At 23.2% G+C, this 17,125-nt stretch overlaps 5 protein-coding genes across 5 annotated transcripts in view; 2 read left to right on the plus strand and 3 right to left on the minus strand. All coding sequences in view use genetic code 6, as the record gives it.

The window, feature by feature from the left end:
* TTHERM_000263686 (hypothetical protein) overlaps positions 1 to 353 on the plus strand; it is a gene marked incomplete at both ends in the record, with an annotated part of 478 nt that extends 125 nt beyond the window's left edge. The window contains 3 exons of the mRNA XM_012795903.1: positions 1 to 31; positions 131 to 186; positions 302 to 353. The exon at positions 1 to 31 is cut by the window's left edge and continues 125 nt beyond it. Of these exons, the coding sequence (XP_012651357.1) occupies positions 1 to 31; positions 131 to 186; positions 302 to 353 (139 nt within the window). The remainder of the gene's footprint in view (positions 32 to 130; positions 187 to 301) is intronic.
* A 1,135-nt stretch (positions 354 to 1,488) lies between these two features.
* On the minus strand, positions 1,489 to 2,044 carry TTHERM_000263693 (hypothetical protein; the record flags this gene model as incomplete). The annotated part of the gene is made up of 2 exons (XM_012795904.1): positions 1,489 to 1,746; positions 1,898 to 2,044. The coding sequence occupies 2 exons, from the start codon at positions 2,042 to 2,044 to the stop codon at positions 1,489 to 1,491; spliced, it is 405 nt and encodes a 134-aa protein (XP_012651358.1).
* Positions 2,045 to 3,411: 1,367 nt separating this feature from the next.
* TTHERM_000263700 (hypothetical protein) lies at positions 3,412 to 3,927 on the minus strand (the record flags this gene model as incomplete). Its single annotated transcript, XM_012795905.1, has 1 exon — positions 3,412 to 3,927. The coding sequence occupies one exon, from the start codon at positions 3,925 to 3,927 to the stop codon at positions 3,412 to 3,414; it is 516 nt and encodes a 171-aa protein (XP_012651359.1).
* Positions 3,928 to 3,999: 72 nt separating this feature from the next.
* TTHERM_000263707 (hypothetical protein) lies at positions 4,000 to 4,240 on the minus strand (the record flags this gene model as incomplete). Its single annotated transcript, XM_012795906.1, has 2 exons — positions 4,000 to 4,020; positions 4,079 to 4,240. 2 exons carry the CDS (start codon positions 4,238 to 4,240, stop codon positions 4,000 to 4,002), a joined length of 183 nt encoding a protein of 60 aa, XP_012651360.1.
* Positions 4,241 to 6,641: 2,401 nt separating this feature from the next.
* TTHERM_00264680 (helicase carboxy-terminal domain protein, putative) lies at positions 6,642 to 17,066 on the plus strand (the record flags this gene model as incomplete). Its single annotated transcript, XM_001009118.3, has 1 exon — positions 6,642 to 17,066. One exon carries the CDS (start codon positions 6,642 to 6,644, stop codon positions 17,064 to 17,066), a length of 10,425 nt encoding a protein of 3,474 aa, XP_001009118.1.
* Between the last annotated feature and the right edge of the window lie 59 nt (positions 17,067 to 17,125).

The following is a 17,125-nucleotide window of genomic DNA, read 5'->3' on the forward strand; positions in this document are numbered from 1 at the left end:
AAAATTTATCAATTTGCACAATAAAAGTCAAGTTAGTAGAAGAAAAAAAATTATTGAATATAACAAATTTCTTTTTGAGTTTTTTGCATATTCAATTAAATTAATTTGTATTAGATTTTCCTAAATTAAGTATAAAGAAAAAGTACTTTATTCTCCTATTAATTAAACATCAGTACTCTTTTCTACGTAATCAAAAGTTAAGATTATTTGATTACACACAAATACATTCCAAAAATAACTTGAGAAATAAAATTTTAAAAATTGAAAATAATAGAAATTAAGATCTTTTTTTATATTTTAGGTTTCAAAAAGTATTTTCATTTTAAACCTTTTATAGAGAAGGCTCTGAATGAATATCGTAATTATTAAATTATTTTAATTTCTTTAAGGATCAAAATAACAAAGCATAAGTTTTTAAATTTTAACTTCAATTATTCGTCTTATTTGGATAGTTATTAATAATTCAAAAAAATTAATTTCAAGTGACAAACAAGTAAAATAAATTGATAATTTCCCAAATATATCCCTATCTTTTGAGCCTCTTACTTGAATATATTTTTCACATATTCAAACAATTTACAAAAACAAATTGCAACATCAGGTAGAAAAACACAATTTATTAATCTCTTTTTTAATTTTAACTATAATATGAAAGCTAGAGGAAATAAGGTATTTTTTGTGTATATACTAAGAAAAGATATGAATTAAATAAATAAAAGTTTTATTTTATATAGATTAAGCTATAATCTTACTGAGCTGCATGCCCAGGGTGAACTAAAATATTAATTTTTTTTTTGTACAACCTTCGGTGTACAAATTTTTTTTTATATTCAAATAAATTAATTTCTAGTAAATTTTTATTTCCCCCTATACTTTGAGGATCAAAATAACAAAAAATTAGTTTTTAAAATTGATTTTTGATTGAATAAGGATGAAGAGAGTAGTAAATTTATGAATTAGTAATGTTTATTAAAAAAAAAGTATTTTATCTTTATTTTGTATTTTCCTCTTAATCTAATATCAACACCAATTTTACCTACGTAATCTAAAGTTAAGAATATTTGATTACATGCAATTAAATTCCAAAAATAATTTGAGAAATAAAATTTAAAAATTTAAAATATAATAGAAATTAAAAAGTTTTTACATAATTAATATTTAAAAAAGTATTTTCATGTTAAAATTTCAATAAAAATGGCTCTTAAAATCTTAATTATTAAATTATTTTAATTACTTTGAGGATACAAATAACAAAACATAAGTTTTTGCATATTAACTTCAATTTTTTATCTAATTTGGATAGTTGTTAATAATTCAAAAAAATTAACTACAAGGAACAAACAAATTGATAATTTCTTAAGTATATGCATATCTTTCTTTAGAGGAATACTTATAACTGTAACTAAATTAAAAATTCATATCAAATAGTTTGAGAGCCTCCTTACCTTAGAATTAGCTTTAAAGCAATATATATATTGTTAGAACAAGTCAATTTATTAATGTCTTTTTCCATTTTTAACTAAAATATGTTAGCTTAATTTAGATAAAATAGTCTTTTTTTAATTCATATCTTTTCTCAGTCAACAAACAAAAATTACTGTATTACCTTAATAAGCTTACTAATCTGTATGCGAAGGGTGAGCATAAAAACTTATTTTAATGAATTAGCATACTTGACAGTGAATCTTCCTGTTTAAATACAACAATTGAAGCTGCTAAAGTTATTATTTTGAATTATGTCTTAATCTATGTCAAATAAATTAAAAAATCATTATTATTTTTTAAGTTTACTAAAGCATAAATAACATTTTATTTATATTTATTAAAATTCTCTACTGTTGTTTATTGGCTTAAAAATGATTTTTTATAAAAAAATACAATCAATAAGAAATTATACTTGAAATAGATTTTGAGCCAACCTATTCAAATAAATAATTGTGTTTATTTTATAAGCCTTAGAGAAATTGCAAGGAGTAAGAAAAGGCTTATAAATGATAGTATTTCTAATATTTGTAATTCTATCGCAGATTAAAGTTAAAATCATATTTAAAAATGAAGGAATTTTTTTGTAAATAAAATTAATTTATAATAAATTAAATGAATTCATTTTTGTTAACTTAATAATAATATTTTAAATGTGTATTGACATATCAATATTCAAACTAATAAATTATTCTTTTTATAATGAATTTTGAATACCCATTTTTTAATATAAAACTAAGATTTACAATTAGCATAACTTATTATGTAATCAATATAAATTAAATATTTATCTTTTTTTATATTATATAGATGGATATGGTTTTAAATATGGCTATTTACTAAATAGTGGTAATAATTATTTATTCATGTTCTAAAAATGTAATAAAAAATGTTGCTATTAACTAAATGGTCTTTTTTATTTTGAATATTATTTAATATATTTCACTTATCAATTAGACTTTGAAAAGGTTAAAAGACTTTATTTTAAAAAAAACAATCAATCTGATATGTTTAAAAAAATGTAAAATTTATCAATTTGCACAATAAAATAAATAGGAGAAGAAAAAATTTATTGAACATAACAAATTTCTTTCTAAGTTTTTTGCATTTTCAAATCAATTTTTTCTAGTAAATTTTGTGATATTAAGTAAAAAAAAAGTATTTTATTTTCCTCCTAATCTAACATCAGCACTCTATTCTACTTAATCAAAAATCAAGATTATTTGATTACAAGCACATTCTAAAAATATTTTGAGAAATAAAATTTAACAATTTAAATAAGATATTTTTTTAAATGAAGGTTTCAAAAAGTAATTTAACACTCAATCTTTGATAGAGAAGGTTTTGAATATCTGAATTATTATATGATTATAATTAAATTAAGGATAAAAATAGCAAAAAATAAGTTTTTATTATAATTTCAATTTCAATTTTTCATCAGATTTTGATAGTTGTCAATAATTAAAAAAAATTAACTACAAAGAACAAACAATCAAAAATAAATTTGAAAATTCCTAATTATATGTATATCTTTGGAGGAGTTCATTGGTTAAGGATGATAAGAGTAGTAAATTTACTAATGTGTGGTGCTGATTAAAAAAAAGTATTATATCTTCATTTTGTATTTTCCTCATAATCTAACATCAGCTAGCAACTATTCTACCTACGTAATCTAGAGCTGAGATTATTTGATTACGATTACACTCCAAAAATATTTTGATAAATAAAATTTAAATTTTAATGGAAATTAAGATCCTTTTATTTATTTAATGTTTCAAATCGTATTTTCATGTTAAAATTTTAATAGAAAAAACTCTAAATATCTTAATTATTAAATTATTGTAATTAATTTGTGGATTAAAATAACAAAACATAAGTTTTTACATTTTAACTTCAACTTTTTATTTTATTTTGTTAGTTGTTAATAATTCAAAAAAATTAACTACAAGGAACAAACAAGCTAAACAAATTGATAATTTCCTATTGTAGGAGTACTTATATCTGTAACTAAATTAATAATAATTTAATAAATTATTCATATGAAATAGTTTTAGAGCCTCCTTACTTTAGAATTGGCTTTAAAGCGATATATATATTGCAAGAGCAAGGCAATTTATTTTATTTTATTTCATTTTTAACTATAATATGTTAGCTTAATTTAAATAAAATAAATCTTTTATATAATTAATATATTTTCTCAGTCTATACTTAAAAAATACCTTATTACCTCAATAAGCTTACTAAGTTGTATGCTTAGGGTGAACATAAATATTAATTTTTTTAAAATATTTTTTTTGACGAAATTAACGCTATGACAACACTTTTTTCACCCCTGGTTATAATATCTAAAATATCTTTATTGTTACTGAATATTCTCTATTCTATAAAAAATATAGGAAGAAAATACTCTAAAGAAAGGTTTATGATTATTTTTGGAGTAAGCATTTAAGCTTCAAAAATGTTAAAATAGAAGATCTTCCTGTTTAATGGAATACAACTCAAAATGCATGGATGACCTCATAACTTTTTGAATTGTGGCTTCATAAATTATTTAATACCTCTGTTAGAATAAAAAAATTTAACCATAATATATTACCTTAATTTAGATAAAATATGTCTTTTTTTAATTCATATCTTTTCTCAGTCTAAAAACAAAAAATTAGTTTTTTAAATTGATTCTTGATTGATTAATTAAGAATAGAGTAATAAATTTACGAATTAGTGATGTAAATTAAAAATAAAAGAATTTTATTTTCATTTTGTATTTTCCTCCAATCTAACATCAACATTGAATTCTACGTAATCCAAAGTGGGGATTATTTAATTATAATTACATTCCAAAATCATTTTGAGGAATAAAATTTAAAAATGTAAAATATATTAAATAGACCTTTTTTTATATTCCTAGTTTCAAAAATTATTTTCATATTAAAATTTTAATAGATAATTTATGAATATCTTAACTATAAAATTATTGTAATTGCTTTGAGAATTGAAATAACAAAGCATAAGTTTTTAAATTGTAATTTACAATTTTTCATCAGATTTTGATAGTTGTCAATAATTAAAAAAAATTTAACTACAAAGAACAAACTGATAATTCCCAATCATATGATTATCTTTAAAGGAGTTCATATAACTTTAAATAAATTAAAATTCTTCATATGAAATAACTTGAAAGCCTTCTTCCTTACTTACTTACTTACTTACTTTAGAACTAACTTTAAAGTGGTATATATATTTCTCACAAATTCAAACAATTTACAAAAAACAAATTAATACCTGTTAGAATAAAAAAAATTATTAATCTCTTTTTTATTTTTAAATAAAATAAGTCTTTGATTTAATTCATATCTTTTCTCAGTCTAAAAACAAAAAACTAGTTTTTAAAATTGAATTTTCCTCATAATATGACATCATCACCTTTTCAGTTACCTAATCTAAAGTTGAGATTATTAGATTACATATAATTACATTCCAAAAATATCTTGAGAAATAACATTTTTAAATTTAAATAATATAATAGAAATAAAGATCTTTTTATATATTTAAGGTTTTAAAATTATTATCATGTTAAAATTTTAATAGACTAGGTTGTTCTGAATATCTTAATTATTAAATTATTGATATTATTTTGAGGATATAAATAAAAAAATGTAAGCTTTTGTATTTTAACTTCGCTTTTTTATCTGATTTAGGTAGTTGTTCATAATTTAAAAAAGTAACGTGACTACAAAGAAACAACCAAGCAAAACAAATTGATAATTTCCCATTCGAGGAGTACTTATAAGTGTAACAAAATTAAAAGTAATTTAATCAATCATATATATGAAATAGATTGAGAGTCTCATTATTTTAGAACTAGCTTTAAAGTGATATATATATTGTTAGTGAAAGACAATTTATTAATCTCTTTTTTTATTTTTAACCATAATATATAATATGTTAGCTTAATTTAGATAAAATAAGTCTTTTATTTATTTAATTAATATCTTTTCTCAGTCTATACACAAAAATAATGTATTGCCTCAATAAGTTTACTAAGCATATGCCGAGGGTGAACAAAAATATTAATTTTTTTTAAAATCTTAAAAACTCCAATCAACATCCATAAAAACATAAAAATGAAATTAGAAGTAATACAGTAAATTATTCAAATTGATTTTTGAGAGATTAAGGATGAAGAAAGTAAAAAATTAACGAATTAGTAGCTATTTTAGCTTAAAGTTAAGCTTTGACTAAATATGTTTTGTTTAATTGCTAATAAAAGTATTTTATTTTGCATCTTACGTCAAATATCTGTACATAACTAATCTTAGGAAGATATTATGAATCTTTAAATCAAATAGAACCAACTAATAAAAATCTAATTTTGTTTGCATCATTTCTCATATTTAAATGGTTGTAAGCACAATTTATCAAAGAGTCAATTGATAGCTAAAATGTCATAATTTTTTCTAAATATGTTGTAATTCCTCAAAAAATACAGAGAGAAGACTTAGTGAGGAATACGTTTTTGCTTAAATTAGGAGATCATCTATTTTGTATGATTATTATATTTTTGATTGATGACGTTTACTGTCAGTATCTCACTTAAATAATATTTTAATTATTTTTAGAATCAATGATTTGTTTACCACAAACATATAATTTCTAAAAAATCTATTTTTCCTTTCAGATTTTAACAGACATTCTTATTTAATGTAAGATTCTAGATTTTCAAACTAAAATATTTATCTATAAAAGAAAATTGATATCCTTAAATATCATTCATCCATTTATTTATTGGAAACCCACTCATAGTTTGTTTGAAAGTAATATTTTACTAAGTTTTTCTCATTATATAAAATTAAAATAAATTCATTGATTTTAAGCAGCAATTGAAAGATATATATGTCAGTCATCCAGTTACATGATATTCACTAATGAAAAATACTTTATATTTATTTATTAATAAAATAAAATTTAACTAGTTTGTATGGAATATTGAAATTTGTTATTATAAATTTAAATTAAAGGATTTTATTTTTATTAACTTAACTTATAGATAATTCAATACCAACACTTTAAAAAGAGCCAGAATAATACTCAATAGATTTTATAAATTATAAATAAGGAAAAAAATAGATCAAAAAAATAATTTAAAGAAAGTATTAAAAATGGATTTCGGAAGCGATAGTGAAGAAACAAAGTCAAATGGATGTAATGAAGATTAAAATCTTTAAGATATCTAAATGGAAGAAATATAGAGAAATTAATAGAGCTCATAGTAAAGCAGTTCGTATGTCTAAAACTCTTAAATGGAAATACAGAAAGTAAACTTGTAAGAAGACATTCCGTCTTGGAATCTTACTTAAGTTGCTCCATAAAAAATTCAAGAGTAACTTGAAAGCTAATTAAAAGACCTTCTTAAATAACTAGATTTAGAAAATGAAAGCTACATTTAATCTGAGATCTAAGATACACTTGATTAAATTGAAAATTGTAAAAAGAGAAATCAACAAAATAAATTGCTTGAAAAATAAGACCTTCTTAAAAAACTGAGATAAGCTGAATAATTTGTGTAAAAATTAAAAGATTTGAAGTAGTAAACTGAAGGTTCCTAAAAATAAACTTAATAATAATAAGTTGAAAATTAATTAAATTAACTTCTTAATGAGTTAGAGCTACATGATGCAAAACTAATAACAGAAGAAATAGAAGAAGTTAAAGATCTGATTGAAAAGTAAACTAGTAGAAATTAGCTAAACAAGGTTTCTGAATCTAAATAAAGACTTGCTAAGTTAGATTAAGCCCAAGCAAAGTACAAGGAATTACTAGCATTAAAAGGAGAAACTCTACTTGATTAAAATTAAGTTAAATAATAATAATTAGGAGAATAATTGAAAGTTTTACTGTAAGAACTAGATTTAGAAAATGAAAGCTACATTTAATCTGAGATCTAAGATACACTTGATTAAATTGAAAATTGTAAAAAGAGAAATCAACAAAATAAATTACTTGAAAAATAAGACACTCTTCAAAAACTGAGATAAGCTGAAGAAATTGTAAAATAATTAAAAGATTTGAAGTAATAAACTGAAGGTTCTTAAAATTAATCTTAATAATAATAACTTGAAAGTTAATTAAATTAACTTCTTAATGAATTAGAGCTACATGAAGCAAAACTAATAACAGAAGAAATAGAAGAAATTAAAGATCTGATTGAAAAGTAAACTAGTAGAAATTAGCTAAGTAAGGTATCTGAATCTAAAATAAGACTTGCTAAGTTAGAATAAGCCCAAGTAAAGTACAATGAATTACTAGCATTAAAAGGAGAAACTGTACTTGATTAAAATTAAGTTAAATAATAATAATTAGAAGAAAAATTGAAAACTTTACTGAAAGAACTAGATTTAGAAAATGAAAGCTACATTTAAGCTGAGATCTAAGATACACTTGATTAAATTGAAAGTTGTCAAAAGAAAAATTAACAAAATAAAGTGCTTTAAAAAAAGGAAACTCTTGATAAACTAAAAGAAGCAGAAAAAATTGTTAAAGAATTAAATGATTTGAAATCATAAACTGAAAAACCTTAAGATCAAACTTAATAATAATAACTTGAAAGTGAATTAAATTAAATATTTGAAGATTTAGACATACATGATGCAAATATATTATAAGAAGAAATAAATGATGTTGAAAATCAAATTCAAAAGTATCTGAGCAAAAACTAGTAAAACAATGCCAATTAATCCAAATTAAGACTTGAAAAGTTAAAAAAAGCATCAGCAATACATAAGGAATTACTAGAATTGAAAGGAGAAACTATAATTGATTAAAATAAAGCTAAATAGTAATAATTAGATGAGAAATTGAATACTTTACTATAATAACTCGATTTAAAAGATGCTAGCCTAATTTAATCTGAGATAAAAGAAGTATTAGACGAAATCGAAGTGTATGAAAAGAGAAATCAACAAAGTAAAGTACAATAAAAAAAAGAAACTCTTCAAAAACTGAAAGATGCTGAAATAATTGCAAAAGAATTAAAAGATTTGATGAATTAAATAGAAGGCTCTTAAAATGCAAATTAATCATAATAATTTGAAAGTTAATTAAATTCAATCCTTAAAGAATTAGATATAAGTGATGCAAATTCAATACAAGATGAAATTGAAGATGCTGAAAATCAAGTTCAAAAGTATATGAGCAAAAGTTAGTTAAACAATGCCAATTAATCTAAAATAAGAATTGAAAAGCTGAAAGAAGCACAAAAAATATACATTTAATTAAATAATAAGAATAATGAAAATCAAATAGAATAATCATAGCCTGAAGATTCAAATAATAATCAAACGGAAATTAAGGAAAATTAATGTCAAGATACTAATCTCCCTAAAAATCAACCTTTAGACATAACAAAAAGGTATAACAACTATGATGATTTAAGAAAAGACATCTCTTTAACCCCAGAAAGTAGTGAAAAATACTTACTTGAAATGATAGAAATTTGTTTAAGTTTGCATCAATAGGTAGATACTCCTCAAACTGATTCAGGAAACTAGTAACTTTTGACTTAGAAAGAAAAAATCGAAAAGCGCTTGAAAGTTGAAGAATTAATAACTCCAGAAATAAACTAAAATTTACAAAATATAAAATTAAACATAGATTAAGATAATTTTGAAGGTATTATTGATGAAACAGATAAGCTTATTAAAAAGGTAAGACCTTTAAATATTCACGAAATGAAAAGGTTGATTCATGAAGCAGATAAAGCTGCTAAAGTTATAGAAGGATAAGACATTATTATACTTTTAGGTGGAACAGGAGCAGGTAAATCTACTACTATTCACTTTTTAGCTGGCTCAGAGATGGCTCAGAAAAGAATCTAAATACAAGAGGGTACTTTTTATGATTACATAGGTCCTGTTAAAATAAAGAATAAGACACTTTAAAAAATAAAAGTAGGATTTTCAGCTACCTCTGAGACTCGTTTTATTACACCTGTAAATATTAATTTTAAAGACCTTAATATTCCTTCAAACGATTCAATTATTTTATGTGATTCACCTGGTTTTGATGACACTGCTGGACCAGAAGTAGATATAGCAAATGGCTTAGGAATTGTTAAAGCAATAAAAAAATGCAAGAGTGTGAGACCTGTAATATTACTAAGTTTCAAGAGTTAAGGTGATAGAGGCTAAGGCATTAAGCAATTAGCTCACATACTGGTAGGATTTGTTGAAGATATTTAAGATAAATTAAGCTCCTTTTCTTATTTATTTTCAAAATATCCTAAAGATTATAATATTAATTCTGAGTTAATCAATATTAAAAAAAGTCTTGATTCAAATATAGAAGAAAAATCTGATAAAGCTTTTGTTAGTCTATTTGAAGACATGATTGAAAAAACTAAGAAATCATGTAACAAAATAGATCCTATTAAAGGAAATCCAGCTGAAATTTTAAAAAGCCTAATTAAACAGGAAGGAATTTTAGATCCTAGTTCCGTTTTCAAATTTTCCATAACAACTAATTCTTATTCTGCAATTACTGAGTATACATAAAAAACACAATAAACTATAATTTCTGCACTAAGTAGAAGTGAGTATGAATTAATTAATTTTAAGTTAGACGAACTAAAATTTTTAATGGACATCTTAAGTTAAGAATCTACAAAATAAACTTATGAGTATTGTGTAAATTATATTAAGGATGTTATCAAGAAAGAATATGAAAATGCTACTGAGTAGCTAAATTAATAAATAAACAACAACAACAAATTAGATACAAATTATCTAAGGTAATATTAAGAACTTATTTAAAAGTTTTAATAAATATAAAGCTTAAAAAACAATCATTTAGGTGCTCATACTAGCAATGCTAATGATTTAATTGATCAATTAAAGTTTGCAATTAAAAAGCTTGCTGAAGTTTTTGACCAAGAAAATATCATTCAAACTTCAGTTTTAGTTAATCTAGGTAATATTAAGCTGATTTCTGAGTACTTTCCAGAAGTAATGTAGTAATATAATGAAGCGTGTTAAAAGATATAAAAATAAATTGAAGATGTTTTTGCTTCTTGTATTCAAGCATTAAAAAACAAAAATTTTGATGATCTAGCTCAAGCAATTTATAAAATAACTCAATATCGAAAGCAATTTAAAAATCACTTAGATGATTAGCCTATTTTGGATCAATTAGAAAGAATCAAAGATTAATTTAAAACGAGAATAGACTAATCAGTTTAAGAAGTAATTGAAATTTTGAAATTATAATTACTAAAAGACGAAGATATTAACATTATAAATGAATAAATTTCAATTATCGAAAATGCTGAAAAGAATTTACTACTTGCTTAAAATATTAATATTGATTATGTTAAAAATCAAAAAAACAATCTTTTTAAAAATTTATTAGAAAAATTTGAAAAGATTAGCAAAAAGATTGAAGAGATTCTTAGAAAAGAACCAGATTAGGCATTTCTTTAATTAAAAAACCTTGTAGAGGAGATGGATTAATTTAGAAAAATAAATGGAATAGAGAATAGAACTGCTGATACCTACTACAAATCTATCTAGGAAATATAGTCATTAATGCAATAAATTAAAAGAGATGTAGAATAACTTTTGAGTGATTTCTAGCATGATAAGAAGAAAGTAGACTTCTAAAAGATTTACCGTTGTTTAAATCAATTAAAATGTGCTCAATGGATGAACGATGTAAATAAAGGAGCTTATGATTAAACTATAACTCATATATCATAAGAGCTTTTGAAGTATTCTTAATTTGAAATCATTTAAAAACTAGGAGAAATAGATTTAAGCTAAAAGAATTATGGAAATATCTAAGTAGCTTCTGAATTGATTAAAGAATTGGAAGCAATGATATTGTTTGAAGAATACAATTCTAAATTAACAGAGTTAAGAGAAAATGCATGCTCTATGTTTAAAAAATCAGTATAAGTTGTCTTTAATTAAGTAAAAGAATTAATAAATGCAGCTAGTACTGGTGGTTAGCTTTTCTAAGTTAAAGATAAGGAAGAAGAAAAATAAGAATTAGAAAAATCAGAATAAAAGGAATAACAATTAAATAGATAACGTTTATTAGTAAAGCTTGATGGAAGTAAAATTGAAGATTATCTTAATTATATTCGTGTTGCCTGCTAAAATAAGTGGACAAGAGATGACGCTAATACTTTATTGGAATAATTGAAAGAATTTTTAGCATTTTACAAAGAATCCAAAAATTAATAAATCCTTAATCACTACGAGAATATCATAGATTTACATGAATAAGATGAAAAAAAAAAGACTTAGAGTGCTTTATAATTATCAGAACTTATTCAAGAATTAATGAGCTTATAAAAATATGAAGAGACTAGCTCGTTGATTTAACCAAATTAATTGATTCAAGATTAAAAAAATAGGATGTAATAGTATTACATAGAATTGAGTCATGATATGAGTTAACCTACGATAGATAAATAAAAATTAGCAAAATCTATTATTATATCTAAACTATTAAGTCATACTGATAATAAATTTGAAGAAAATAAATTTTTCAACCTCTACTAGTCTAAGCAAAATGCTTTGAATGATGAATTCAAAGATAATTACAAAAAAATATTACAAGCAATAGAAAAAAATGATTTTGTTGCAGTTAAAACTGAATTAATGTAACTCGATGATAATCCTGTAAATTAGAAAGCTATGAATTAGATAAAGGCATAACTTTAATATCAAACTGAAACTTTGTTAGAATAGGCTAAATTAGATGCATTAGCACTTGGAAATTAAATTGAAAAAGATATTATCATGAAGATAATTAAAACTATTGAAATAATTAAAAAATCAAAGTCTTCTTTTAAAGAATATTTTGAAAAAAGTTTTTTGGAAACTATTGATACTGAAATAGAATCAATAATTTCAGATATTGATCAAAAGATTTCAAAATTTTTAGAAAGCATTACTGCACTTTTAAAGTAATCTGACTTTTTTGAAGTTGAAGAAAAGAGAGAATATATTACCTAAATTTTATAATTATTAGCTGCTCATAGTAAAGATAAAAAAAATAAAGATAAATTAAATTAATTATAGAGTGATCTAGAAAAAAAAGTAGAAGAAATAACAGCAACTAAATATGAAGATGAAAAAGATTTTATATTTCACCCTCCAAAATAAATTTTAGAAAAGCTCAGTAAGGTTAAAGGTAGAAACCTTAAATATGCAGAGTGCTATACAAATTTATAGCAGATACTTATCATTAAAGTAAGACAACAAATAGTAGATTATTAATCTTCAGATTCAAGTCAACAATCATAACAAATCTTAAAAGTTGAAACTCTCATGAACTCAGTACCTGAAGAATTAAAATAAGCATTAAAAGATTAATTTGATACTTCTAAATAATAAAATGAGTAGAGAAGGAAAGTCTTTGAAGATTAATTTAACGAACTTTAGTCATGTGAAGATTTAGACAGGAAAAAAGTATTTTTAGATGAGTGCAAAGCATAAAAAATGCATAATTTTGAAGATAAGATGAGAAAATTAGTTTAAGAAGAATGTTAATCTATACTTAGTAAATTTTAAGAAGATATGGAAAGTGGTAAACCTAAAGATGGAGTACAAAAAGCCATTAAACTTTTAGAATATAATAAACATTTTGAAAATGATGAAAAAATAAAATCTTAATTTGAGAAAGTATCAAACACAATAAAAGAAGAAATGAAAAATAAGGTGAATAATTTAAAATGCATAGAAAAGTTTGAGGACAACACTGATTAATATGAGAAAGAGTATGAATTATTCTTGAATCTGTTGTAAACTATTAAAGACTACAAGGAATAATTGTTATCAAGTGATTTTGATAAAATTTTACAGGAATTTTGCTCAATTCTACAAACCTTCTTTATTGATATTTTCAAAAATTTTGATGAAGACTTAAATAATGATAAAGTACAACATATCGAAAAAGATCTTACAACAATTAAAAAATGGGAAAATTTAGTTTAAAAGCTAAAAAAAGATTTTTAAAAAGTAAATAATTTGAGTTCTTGCTTCGAATAGTTACCAAAGGCTATTGCCACTATTTAAGAAAAAAGTGTAAGCTTTAAAGAATGCATGGAAAAACTTGCTAATCGTTTATTTGATTCTAAAAACGATATTATGAAGTTTAATTTCATTTAAGATCTAAATAAGGATGATTACTACAAATAGATATAAAAAGGTTTATAAACACTTAAATAAGCACAAGAAGCCAAAATTGACTTTAAAGAAACTAAATTTGAACCTGAATGCTATGAAAAGGAATGCATTCCAACTATAGTAAAGAAAATTGAAGAAGAAGAAGAAAAAGTTTATTAGGTATTAAGAAAAGAAGACTCATAGATTTAAGATAAGGATTATAAACAAATTAATCAGTTTTATGAGAATATTGAGAGTTTAAAGAATAATGTTAACTAATTTATACCAGTTGAAAAACATATTGATGAACTTAATGATAAAATTGACTAGAGAATAGATAAAATAGAAAATAACATTGATTTAGAAAATGTTGACAGTGTCGCTTAAAACATTATTCAAATGAAAAAACACTCTGAAAATTTACATCCATTTAAGAAAAAGATTTCTGGAAAACTAGATAATTTTTTAAAAAATAAATATTTTAAAGACAAAGAATCTAAATCTATGAAAATGGCTAAGTTAGCAGCTCATTTATAAGATGATGAAAATGGATATGGCGCAGCTATTATAGAAGAAAGTGAAGTCTTTAAAGGAGTTTCTATTTCAATTTTTAACGAAAGTACATAAAAGCATGGTATTGATTATGTAATTGAAAACATTAGAGGTGATGAAATAGATAAAACAAAGCTCAAAGAACTGTATATGAAATTTGAAAAAGAATACTAAGAAATAGTTACAAAAAATTTATTGTATGTAGAGAAAAATACTAAGACAGATAAAGAGATTATTGAAGATCTGGTGATAAAAACTAAATAGATTACAAATAAAAAAGTAGAAATGAAGGAAGGAAAAATTAATTGGGATAATTCTTTGAGATAAAAATTACCATCTTTGGTTGCTAATTTATTTGCATTATGGACTCTTTTGAATACATAATACTTTAAAGAAGTAGCCGATTTAGAAAATAAACACAACTATTTGTTAAAACCTCATGCAGGATAAGTTATTTCTATATTCCGTTTGATAGGGATAGGATATAGTAAGGACAATCTTTATAATAATTTAGTATAATTAGGTACAGGAGAGGGTAAATCAATAATATTAGCTATTACTTCTATTACATTCGCTTTATTTGATATGGATATTTATTGTGCTTGCTATAGCGAGTATCTTAGCCAACGTGATTACAATAGTTTTGTATAATTATTTAACACACTTGGAGTCACCCCTAATATTAAATATGGTATATTTAATAAAATATGTGAATAAATTATAAATGAGAATGGATAAGTTCGTGATTTAGCTGTTAATTATATTACTAATGGTTTTTCTGGAAGAAGTAAAGGCCTTGACAAAGATAAATAAAGAAAACCAAAAATTTTATTGATTGATGAAGTAGATGTTTTCTTTTCATAAGATTTTTATGGTAAACTTTATAATCCCATAGCACGTTTATAAGATTAATGCATTATAGATCTTGCTCAATTTATATGGAATAGAAGGAGTAACTATCTTTCTCTTAAGGAAGTACAAGAAACTGAGTGTTACTAATAGTGCATTAGTAAATTTAAAAATTTGAATTGCATAATCGATGAATCTATAAAAGACATGATATCAGATTCTAGAAACTTCGAGCATAAATATGTAGTCTAAAATCTATAAATAGGTTACTAAGAATAAGATGGTATATCATTTGATATCACTTATGGCTATAAAACATTATTTGCTTATTTTTATGAATTAGAATAAAAAAGAGTAAGTGAAAGTAAATTAAAAGAAAATACATTTATAAGCATAAAATGTGGCAGCTTTTCCTATTCCGAAATTCCATTTAAATTTGATTGTATTGTGGGAGTAACAGGTACATTAGAAACTTTGAGTGTACCAGAAAAAAACATAGTTTAAAAAATATATAATATAACTAAGGATACTTATATTCCAAGTGTTTTTGGAAAAAATAACCGTAAATTCGCAGAAAAAGATGATACACATGTTGAAGATGAAGATGATTATTTTAAGGTACTTAGAAACGAAATTGAGAGAAATCTAAACAGAAATGGTTCTGACAAAAATCTAAGATCCGTTTTGGTTTTCTTTGAATCAAAATAGAAGCTAATTAATTTCTACTAGTCTGATTAAATGAAAGACATTAAGATGGATGTTGAAATTATTACAGAAGAAGTATCAACTAATAATGATAAAAAATAACAATTAATTAAGAAAGCTACTGTTTCTGGGTAAATAACTCTCCTAACTTCTTCATTTGGACGTGGAACAGATTTTATTTGTCGTGACTAAAAAGTGTTAAATAGTGGAGGAGTACATGTTATTTAAACATTTTATTCAAGTAAGAAATCTGAAGAGGTTTAAATTATGGGCAGAAGTGCTAGGTAGGGATAAGTTGGATCTTATAGTTTGGTTCTTTTGGATTAAGAGCTATAAAGGGTTATAGGACCTGGATATGAATAAGCACTAAAAGACATGAGAGATAATAATAACCACTACAAAAAACTAGGTGAATATCGTAAACTAAGAGAGGATTAAGAATATGATAATAGAAACAAATTTATTGAACAAATAAAGAAAGATCATGAGGAGGGATAAAAATTTGTATAGGCCATGTTAGAACAGGATGAAAAATTTATTAAAGAGTTCTTAGCAAGCAAAAATAAAGGTACAAATGAAATACCTAATCTAATTCGTATTCTTTGTTTAGTTGATGGCACAGGGTCTATGGGACCTTTATTAAATAAAGCTAAAACAACAGTAAGTGAAATGTTCGAAAGATCTTGTAAAATTATCAAAAATACTAAAAAAAATATTCCAGAGGATTGTTTCAAGCTGTAATTTGCAGTTTATAGGGATTACGATCAAAAAGAAGGTGTTCTACAAGCTTCTCCATGGGAATCAAAAGTTGATAATTTACGCTTATTTTTAGATACAGTAAAGCCTGCAGGAGGAGGAGATTATGAAGAAGCAGTTGAAATAGGTTTTTAACATGCAAATTAAGAAAATTAAAATTAAGAAATAGCAGCAATAATTTTGCTTGCAGATGCTCCTTCAAAAAGTATGTCTTCAATTAAATAATATAGAGAAAAATATGGAGGAGAAAGCTATTGGAAAACAACAAAATATTCAGAGATAACTGACTACAAAAAAGAAATGTAAAAACTAAAAGCAGCTAATATTCCTATACATAGCTTCTATTTGGATGAAGGAGCAAAAAGTAACTTTGAAGAAATTTCTGCATTTACTAATGGAAAATGTGAAGGCTTAAATATTGACTCTAATGATGCCACAGATAAATTGATTTAAATAGTTGTTGAACCAATTCTTAAAAATGTAGGTAAATAAAATGGATTAGGAGATGATTTATATCAAGAATATCTAAAATTGTTTGCTAAAAGCTATAAATGAAAATTTTCTAAAATAGCAAGAAAATTTTTAAAAGTTAAGTTTAAAATAAAAAGTTATTT

The sequence above is a fragment of the Tetrahymena thermophila genome (assembly GCF_000189635.1).
Source record: "Tetrahymena thermophila SB210 genomic scaffold scf_8254788, whole genome shotgun sequence".
Lineage (NCBI taxonomy): Eukaryota > Ciliophora > Oligohymenophorea > Hymenostomatida > Tetrahymenidae > Tetrahymena > Tetrahymena thermophila.